Source organism: Corvus hawaiiensis, chromosome 14 (genome assembly GCF_020740725.1).
Source record: "Corvus hawaiiensis isolate bCorHaw1 chromosome 14, bCorHaw1.pri.cur, whole genome shotgun sequence".
Classification (NCBI taxonomy): Eukaryota; Metazoa; Chordata; class Aves; order Passeriformes; family Corvidae; genus Corvus; species Corvus hawaiiensis.
Window position 1 is genome coordinate 15,217,198 of NC_063226.1, and position 9,199 is coordinate 15,226,396.

The 9,199-nt window shown below is 61.1% G+C and overlaps 1 protein-coding gene and 1 long non-coding RNA gene across 2 annotated transcripts; both read right to left on the reverse strand.

Annotated features, from left to right (window-relative positions):
- Positions 1-963: 963 nt before the first annotated feature.
- Positions 964-7,299, reverse strand: LOC125333330 (serine/threonine-protein kinase pim-2-like). The gene is made up of 11 exons (XM_048319193.1): positions 7,254-7,299; positions 6,211-6,260; positions 5,888-5,993; positions 4,370-4,509; positions 4,072-4,277; positions 3,182-3,623; positions 3,003-3,053; positions 2,413-2,779; positions 1,600-1,776; positions 1,193-1,342; positions 964-1,003 (listed from the first exon to the last, which is right to left on the reverse strand). The coding sequence occupies exons 1-10, from the start codon at positions 7,297-7,299 to the stop codon at positions 1,236-1,238; spliced, it is 1,692 nt and encodes a 563-aa protein (XP_048175150.1). The 3' UTR covers positions 964-1,003; positions 1,193-1,235.
- Positions 7,300-8,463: 1,164 nt separating this feature from the next.
- On the reverse strand, positions 8,464-9,076 carry LOC125332977. Its single transcript, XR_007206704.1, has 3 exons — positions 9,066-9,076; positions 8,792-8,926; positions 8,464-8,503 (listed from the first exon to the last, which is right to left on the reverse strand). It is a non-coding gene; the product is annotated as an uncharacterized LOC125332977 (long non-coding RNA).
- Between the last annotated feature and the right edge of the window lie 123 nt (positions 9,077-9,199).

Genomic DNA, 9,199 nt, shown 5'->3' on the forward strand with positions numbered 1-9,199 from the left:
AGCGGGATGCTCCTGTGCTCGCTGCCATCTCCCAAAAGCCCTTATCCCACCCGTGCCAAGAAGACGGGGACCCACCGCACGCCACCCGCCGCCGGAAGAAAAGCTGCTCCCAAGCGATGTCCTCGGCCTTCTCCAAGGCCACGTCCCATCCACGCCGCAGCTGGTCCCAAGCACTTCCCGATCCAGACTGGACACCACCTACAACGCTTCGTCGAAGAAAAACAAACAACAAATTAATGAAAAGGGATTACAGACCAAAAGGAGAAACAAGAAAAAAGGTCAAAAATCTTCTCTCTGTCGGGGGCCTGAGGAAGGCCCAACCTTCCCTACATGCTGGGGAAAAACCCACCCACGGGCGAGGGAAGCCCACGCTTTCTCCCTTCCCCCCTGCACTGCCCCCCAACAGGCACGGCGAGCCCGAAGCAAACAAGGGGAGTGGAGCAGCCCGAGCCCTTCCTTTCCCGCAAAACAAAGCAGCCCGTGCACAGCTCCTGGAGCGCCACCTCTGCTCCTGCCATGGGGGCTTGTTTGTGTCGGGCTGGCTGCCCCAGCCCCAGCCCCAGCCCCAGCCCGGGGAACAGTGGGTGGTGGGGGCTGTTGGCAGGGCCAGGGGCCGACTCCCATTTCGTAAGCACCCCAGCCCATCCCGCCCGCCCCGCCGAAAAGCAGCTTGGCAGCCGGCTGAAGAATTAGTTGCATCCGCCCCAGCAAAGGGGGGAACCTTTGCTTCCCGGCCAGGCCGTGCAATGCCCAAATCTGGGAGCATCCCCCTGGGTGTGGACTCATCTGTAAATTCGCTGTGGAGCCTGGCTTTGAAGAAGGTGCCAGAATCAAAGCCCATCATCTTCAGCTTGCCGGTGGCCAGGTCGAGGAAGAGCTCGTCATCCTTGACGTCGTCCTCCATGTCTCCAGACGCAGCAGCCCCACCTGGCACAGCTTCTCCAGGGGCTCCTTCTTCCCTGCGGCTGAGAGCAGGCTGTCAGTGCCCCGCCCAGGGCCCCGGCTGTCAGTGAAGCAGGACAAGCAAAAGCAGCTTGCACGGCGGCCACCAGTGCTGGGAAGAGCAGCTCAGCTCCAGCACAAGGGCTGCGTGTTCCCATCTGACGACCCCTGCGCAGCGATACAGGCAGGGCAAAAAAGCCTGCGTTTCTTGGCTTCTTCTTGCCAAGGCACGTGTGGAGCTGTAACTTACCGGCTCCCTGGATCAAAGTGTGCCTGTGGCTCTCTCCCTTCTTCTACGGATGGTGAATATCCTGCAGCCAAGGATCACACGACAGGTCTTCTAATGAGGGCCTGTCCAAGGAGTGCAGGGACAGACACCATCTGATGAGTTCCTTGCAGTCTGCGGGGAGAAACCAGAAAGCGCCGGTCAGTTGCAGAAGGCTCCTGTCCGCTTTGCCCCACTATTGCCATGCCCAGGCCATGCCATGGCGGCTCCAAGCTGTGCCTGAACTTTCCCATCCATTCTTTGTTTTGGAGGAGAGCAGGAGAGCGGGGCATGTGCCACCTCCTCGGCAGCTGCCAGAGCGGGATGCTCGTGAGCCCGCTGCTGTCTCCCAGCACCGCTATTCCCCCCGTGCCGCAGAGATGAGCATCCACCTTGAGAGAGCCGTTGTGGGAGCGACAGCTGGCCCCAGCTGATGTTCCGGCCCTTCGGGAACGGGTGCTGCCCGCAGACCATCTGGTGCAGCACGATGCCCAGGGACCAGACGGTAGCTGCCTCGCCGTAGTACCAGCCAAAGTGGTTCCATTCCGGGGGGCTGTACGATGGTGTTCCTACGGAATAGAGAGGCAGTTCATTAGGGGGATGCTGCCTGCTCCCGGAGCCTCGCCCCAGCATCCCTGGGCACGCGGGGGCCGCACCAGTGGCACGCGGCGTGACCCGCTGCCCTCTCGCCAGCGCCTGTGACTTGCGGACAAACTGTGGGTTGTAAAAGAAGCCACCGGTGTCGCAAGAGGGCAGCGGAAGCCCTGGCAAGGCCCGAGCATTCCACGCAAAGGGAAAACCCGCTCAGTGCCGGGGGGGAAAAACCATGCCTTCACCCTGCCTGCCTGCATTGCCCCAAAAAACATTCTGAAGCCAAGGCAAACCAGGCAAGCTGAGCAGTCCAAGCCCTTTCTCGCCTGCACACCAAACCGGCGGGTGCACAGCTTCTGGCCCCGCCCTCTCTGCTACCCCCACCCACGGGTGTGTTTTTGTCACGCTGGCTGCCCCAGCCCCAGCGCCAGTCCTGGGCAGAGTGGCTGGCGAAGGCTGCCAGCAGCGCTGGAAGATGGCCCCCTGGCCACCCACACTCAAAAGCAACTGGGCTGAACACTCGGTCCTGGCATCAAAAGGGAGAATCCCCGCTGCCACAGCCAGGCTGGGCCGCGAGATGCCGGCACCGGGAGCCTACCCCGGCGGGGACTCACCTGCAAAGCGGGTGTAGGCTGTGTCTTGCAGGTGGGTGCCGCAGCCAAAGTCAATCAATTTGGCCTGGCCGGTGGCCAGGTCAACCAGGATGTTCTCTGGTTTCAGGTCCCTGTGAAGGACCCCGCAGCTGGTGCAGTGCCGCACGGCCTCCAGGACCTGGCGGAAGAGCTCCCGTGCCACCTCCTCTGACAGGAAGCCCCGCTCTCGAATAAAACGAAGCAGGTCCTGAGAGTGCTCCGGCCGCTCCATCACCAGCACCACGTTGTTGGGGAGCTCGAGCCACTCGAGGAGCTGCACCACACCAGGGAAGCCGGTGGACACCTTGTCCAGCAGCACGACCTCGAGTGGTGCGCTGGTGCCGTTGGGCTGCGGGAGGAGCACGATGCCGTCAGTGGGGCTGATGCCGTGCCAGGGCTCGGGAAGGCCCTCGCCCAGCCCGGGATGCTCTGCGCCCTCCGCTGCCCCCACGCCCGCTCTCCCCCGAGGCGTCCTGCCGCCTTCCACCCTCCCGGGCCTCGGCTTATCCCCGCCCGTCACGCCCCGGCTTCTCCCGCTGCCCACCACCCCCCTCCTCCCCCCGCTCACTCACCAGCTCGCCCCAATGACGGATGCGGTTCCGTGGCACCCGTTTGATGGCCACCTGCAAGCCAAGGGAAGCAGCGGGTTGAGCTCGCCGCCCGCCCTGCCGAGCCCCATCCTCCTTCTCCTGCGCCCTCCTCCTCCTCCGCCCCCCCTCCTCCTGCGCCCGCCGCCGGCCCCGCCACTCACCGGGGCGCCGTCCGAGAGCCGCGTCGCCGCGAACACGCTGCCGAAGCCGCCGCGCCCCAGCAGCGAGCCCACCCGGTAGCGCTCCGTCAGGCCCTGCTGCGCCTTCCCTGCCGGCGACACGCGGCTGTCAGCGCTCGGCCCGGCTCCAGAAACGGCCCGCGGCCGCTCCTCAACCGCCCCGGGCCGGGTATCCCCAGATGTTGCCTCTTTCGAAGGGGACACCGGCGGCTCGGGGGCGGGGGCCGCGCTGCCGAGCGGAAGAGCTCGGACCGGGGAAGACGCCGCGGACGCGGCGGGAGCGGCCGCGCCGTCTGTGTCCGCGGCGGGTCCCGGGAGGAGCCGGGGCCGGGGCCGGGGCCGGGGCCGGAGTCGGAGTCGGAGTCGGAGGCGGGCCTGGGGCCGGGGCCGGAGTCGGACCAGCCGGAGCCAGAGGCTGGCAATGCTGCCCAAGAGGCAGGCACTGATGCCCGCCCAGCAGCGCCACCGCCAGTACGGCAAGAGCCGGGCGGAGGCGAGACCGCGGCGGGACGCCCGGGGGCGGGGAGGGCGCAGCCCCGCCCGGGGCCGCGGGCGGGCCGGGCGCATGGCCCGGCCTGGCATGGGGAGAGGGAGGCCGCGGAAGGGGCGGAGGGAGTGGAGCACTGAAGGGAGAGCGGGACAGGGGATGCGGGACACTGGGAGAAGGAGAGGAGGAGCAGGAGAAGGAACGCGGAGGCTCTGGAGAACCGCTGCTTTTGTGTTGCTCTTCTGCTGCTGCCGCTGCTGCCGCTGCCGCCGCTGCCGCTGAAGCGCTGGGAGCGTTTGTCCGCGTGTCCGTGTGTCTGTTGCCCGGGTGTCCGTTTTTCCGCCGCGCGCCCCGCGGCCGAGCCCCGCGCGCCCCGGGCCAGCACGGGCCGCTGCGCTCCGGGGCCGAAGCGGAGTCACGGAGCATCTCTTCCTCCCGCAGCCGCGCCACACGCACCGTCTTGTTTAGCTTCCTCTTCACCAGATTGTAACTCTTCCTTGCGGCAGTCTTGCAACTTGCCCCTGCTGCTCGCTCGCCCCGCGCCGCGGTCTCTTGCTCACGAGCAAGCAAAGCGCTGTCCGCACTTTTTGCCTGGAGCAGAGCAAAGTGCTGAATGAGGCGCCTGCCAGCGCCAGGCGGAGCCAGCCCCGTGGGAGGGCAGAGCAGGACGTGAGGAGGGAGACGTGCGGCCCCTGCGGGGCGCAGCGCTGCTCCCCGGCCGCTCGGCGTGGGCAGTGGGAGCGGCGGGGCCGTGCCCGGCGCGGTGCCCTCGTCGCCAGGGCTGTTGCTATTTTCTTGTCCGGTTCCAGGTGAAAATCGGAGGCTGCCGATAGGAGGATTCAAGGAAAAGAATGGAAACACTCTTTTTGCCGAGTTCTGATGCCAGTCCAATAGAGCAGCTCAGCTCTCAGCTGTCTGCCTCCTCCCTGCCAATCCAGCACTTTCAGCCGGGAGCAAAGGCCCTCTCTGCAAAGAAACTGCAGGCTGGTTTCCTTCTCCTGCTGTTCATTGACACAGGTAGAAAAGTAGACTAGTTTGGATGCTGAGTCTGTCCAAACAGACAGTGAACTTTGCCATGTGAAGCCAAGACACGGAGTCTTGAGCCCTGCGACAGTGTCATGGGAATCACCTTTGTTGCTTCTGCTGTCTATTGTCACTGCTGAGGGTGCAGTCCCATGGGAGCACATGCCCTGTCTCTAGAAGCCAGAGCCGAGCAATGCACTGGGCTCTAAAATCTTCCGTTGGCAGGCTTCTGGTGTCTCCAGCATTGCTTTCAAAGCCAAACAGGGAGAAGGCAAACTGTGTGTAGCTAATGATACTGTAGAGTGTCTCAAACTTGCTAAGTCCTAGGTCTTCTAGGTAAGATCAGTTTGGAATGACGGTGGGGTAGAACTAGTGCAAGACAGAAAAGGGGAGCCTAGAAGGGAAGCAATTAATAGTATACGGGAACATCTTGGGCTGTTTCTTTCCGTTTGCATGTCACTTCTGGGAAGCTGTTTTGCTTTTGCAAGAATCTTGCCCACAGTGATGTCTGCTCTTTCCAAGACCCTTTCCTGGAGACCTTGCTCGAGCTCCTGTCACAAGATGTGCCATCACGTGCAGCTTCTCTTGGCTTGCCACACTGTGCGTGCAGCACGACTCTTGCAGCAAAGCCGGACCAAGGTTTTGAGAGCTTGACAACTTGTCCTTTCTCCTCCTGGTGGACTAGCGAGTTGTGCGGTGGGTAAGGTTTCCGTCGTTACTGTTCTAGGCTAAGGAAACAGGAGGAGGGGGTAGCAGCAGTTGTTAGGCTGGCTGAATGGAGAGAAAGAATCTCCGGAGCCTGCAGCCAGAAGTGGAGAGCTGTGGGCTAATCCTTCCAAGCTCTCAGTGGACATCTTGCAAGTGACCTGGAACGTGAGAATGGTCTGACAGAGGCGGTTGGTTTCTGAGTTCAGCGTAGATGCTTGCACATCTGGTGCGTTGGTGCGCAAATCAAGAGTACAATCGGTTCATGGGAAGCACCAGAAGAAGCTGGAGCTCTCCGAGCAGACGACTGAAAGAATCTGCAAAGGAGAAATGTGGGAAACGACTTGGTGTACCTTGCCTGGAAGAAGGGTAGTTTTTTCTAATAATTCCTAATCCATTCCCTTGGCTTTTGACTTTCTTAACAAGGCCGTTTGCATCCCCGATTCAGCACGAAGCCAGAGGCCCGGGCTTACGGAAGCGCGCCAAAGACTCCTCCGCAGTGACGCTCAGGTGGAAAGAGGAGCGGGGCGCCTGAGCAGCCTCCGGGGAAGCATCCCGCGAGGTGCAATTTGCGCCGTGCTGGGAGAGGAGGAGGGGGAGAAGGATGGGCCGTGCGTGGCAGCAGCAGCAAGTTTGGGCCGCAGGACATTGCGCCTGCGCCGCTGCCCCACAATGGGCGGGCGTGTCCCCGGGGCTGCGGCCCCGGCACCGCGTCCGCTGAGCTGCCGACGCTGCGGGAGCTCCCTGGGCTGGGCTGGGGTTCCCGCTGGGACTGGGCAGCAGGCTGTGCTCTCACTGTGGTCAGCAGCAGCGGCACGTACCTCTGGACATCCACGTCTCCTGCTGCTGGGAAGAAGCAATGAAGCGAGTGCAGAAGTTCTGCTTCCTCTTTCTCCCGGTGGAGTTTTTCGTTTCATTCCACACTCCAGAGGCAATTTCTGTGCTGGCCTCTGTCAGCTGATTCTATTTCAAGAGCACCAGCAACAGGGCTGTGTTTGAGCGCTGTGAATGTGGCCTGTATGGCTTTCATTCTCCTCGCCTTAGTGCTCAGGGGTGGTGGGCATTCCAGTATCTGCTGATCCTTATGCCTGCGACAAAAAGACTGACTTCGCTGTCGTGAAAGCACCGTGGATAGCCCTGCTGGAAAGCGGCAGTTGCAGTTTGGCTGAAAAATGCAGGTGGCAGCCGGAAGGGGTGCCACAGCAGCCGTGGGGTCCAATTCACAAGGCAGAGGCAACAGCAGCCTCCTGACGGCGCATCACGGTGAATGAAAGGGTGCAGAAACCCGATCATTTCTTTCTCTGAAGTTTGCTTCGGGAATGTACAGGCAGGCTCTGAGGAACCAGGGCTGTTTGTGGGGGAGTGTTGTTGTGATCAAGAGATTCAATGAGAAAAAGAAGGTGTTACGCATTTTGAGTCTTGACTTCAGTGCTTAGTCAGAAAGACCCAGTAGAGTAAGAAAACACCGGGAACTTGCAACTGGGAGAACACAGAGCGTTTCGTTAGAAAGCAAGGACTATTCAGTCAAGGCAGGAGAGATGGAACAAAGTTTTTAAAAATGTAACAAGTAGCAGGTGCACAATAGTTTGCAGAAAGAAGTATTACACAAGCATTTATCTTTGGGAGAAAAGTCTGATGTTGCTGTTAGGGAATTGATCACGACTATTATTGGTTAGCAAGCTTATTAACAATTTTACTATTGGCTATCCAGGCTCACACTGTTCTAACCCGATGGTGAAAAGATTATAAAAGCTATTGACACTTTTAATAAACGTCTCTGGTTATAGCCCGACTGGCGACCGCATTTCTTTGATGCGTTGCACAAGCAACGTGACTGACACTTTCGCTCTCCGTGCTCGTTCCGCAGCCACGGGTACAAAGACATTATGGGAACCCTTGTGCAGACAGAGCCTTCTATCCCTGCAGAACGCAGCGCGGCGGGTGGGGGCGGTTGGCGGGCAGCGAGCCCCGGGCAGCAGGCGAGATCCGGCTCCGCACCTGCCGGGCCCTGCTAAGGCTCAATGCCGGCTCCTCTGCAACAGCAAAGACCTTGAGCCTTGTCACTGCCCAGAGGGGCAGTGCTGGCCCGGCCGCACAGCTCGTTTTCCCCACAACTTGCAGGAGGTGAGAAGGCAACACTTGCAAACACTGACTGCGAGCCGCAGCGCCGGCTGCGCACCATTAACCTCAGCTCTGGGACCACTGTCTGCTCCAAGCTCCGGGGGATGCGGTGGGAGCCCGGCTGGGCTCTGCCCTGGGGCCATCCTCCAGTGACAGCTGCAAACAGGGAGCATTTAGTTGCCACCAAGAGCCCAGCCACGCGTGGAGGGGAGCTGGTGCAGGTGCGGCCTGCGCTGTTGCCTGCTGTGCTCTGGGGCTGCTGCTCCCCGCAGAGGGAACTGCACTGGCGTGCCAGAGGAGACAAAGAAGCTTCAGCTTAAGCCGAACTGAGCTGGGTGGCTGGGCTGGCAGGAGTGGGGAGGGTCAAGGGCATTCACAGAGCTCATCCTGCTGCAAGGACGAGGAAAAGTGGCAGTGGGAAGCTAACAGTGAGGAGAGCTGAGGCCTGGAGGGCAGCTCTTGAATGACACTCAGGTCTCGCCGGACCTCTGAGACATTGCTGTTCTTCTGCCAGTGACAGGATGAGTCCCTAAACCTGGGGCTCGCTCCTCCTCCTCGTGGTCAGGGGCATCAAGGAAGGCTACAGTGCGACAGAGACCGCCCTGAGCTGGCAACTCACTGGGGGAAAAGAGGGAGGGAGCACTTGTGAACTAAAGGGCAGGTGGGGCAGAGAACTGTTCAGAGAAGGGCTGAGCTAAAGCTTGAGCAAGCTGAGAAACGTCATTTGGGGTCATCCCACATTGATTTCATTTCACAAGTTATTGAACAAGTTTATTTGGGGCGGGGGGGGGTGTCATGTTTTCCCCTGGAGGCGTGCACTCTGCAGGCTTGAGCTGCGTTGCCGAAATGCTCGGGCACGTCTCTGCTGCAGCTCACACCGGTTCTTCTTTGGCTTCTTCCGGCCCGGTGCTGAGCCGCAGCAGAGCCCTGGCGGAGCCCAGAGCAGCCTCAGCATCCACAGAGCCCGGCTGCAAGGAGAGAAAGCAGAAACCGCCCGTCACGTGAAGGCTGCTGTCCCCCTTGTCCCAGCCGCCCGCGGTGCCCAGGCCGTGCTGGCCGTGCTCAGAGCGGTGCCCGAAGCCGCCCGTCCCTGCTGCCTTTGGCAGGAGAGCAGGATGGCAGGACACGTGCCACCACCCGCAGCCAGCCGTGGCAGATCCACCTCCTCAGCAGCTGCCCAGAGCGGGATGCTCCTGTGCTCGCTGCCATCTCCCAAAAGCCCTTATCCCACCCGTGCCAAGAAGACGGGGACCCACCGCACGCCACCCGCCGCCGGAAGAAAAGCTGCTCCCAAGCGATGTCCTCGGCCTTCTCCAAGGCCACGTCCCATCCACGCCGCAGCTGGTCCCAAGCACTTCCCGATCCAGACTGGACACCACCTACAACGCTTCCTCGAAGAAAAACAAACAACAAATTAATGAAAAGGGATTACAGACCAAAAGGAGAAACAAGGAAAAAGGTCAAAAATCTTCTCTCTCTCGGGGGCCTGAGGAAGGCCCAACCTTCCCTACATGCTGGGGAAAATCCCACCCACGGGCGAGAGAAGCCCACGCTTTCTCCCTTCCCCCCTGCACTGCCCCCCAACAGGCACGGCGAGCCCGAAGCAAACAAGGGGAGTGGAGCAGCCCGAGCCCTTCCTTTCCCGCAAAACAAAGCAGCCCGTG

Excerpts from the sequence above, each read along its gene's own strand:
- LOC125333330 (XM_048319193.1), bottom strand. The coding sequence starts at position 7,299 with ATGTCTTTGTACCCGTGGCTGCGGAACGAGCACGGAGAGCGAAAGT. Across the intron at positions 4,510-5,887 it reads GGAGTCTTTGGCGCGCTTCC|CCTCCGATTTTCACCTGGAA; the intron begins GTAAGCCCGGGC and ends TCCTATCGGCAG. Across the intron at positions 2,780-3,002 it reads TCCGTCATTGGGGCGAGCTG|CCCAACGGCACCAGCGCACC; the intron begins GTGAGTGAGCGG and ends CTCCTCCCGCAG.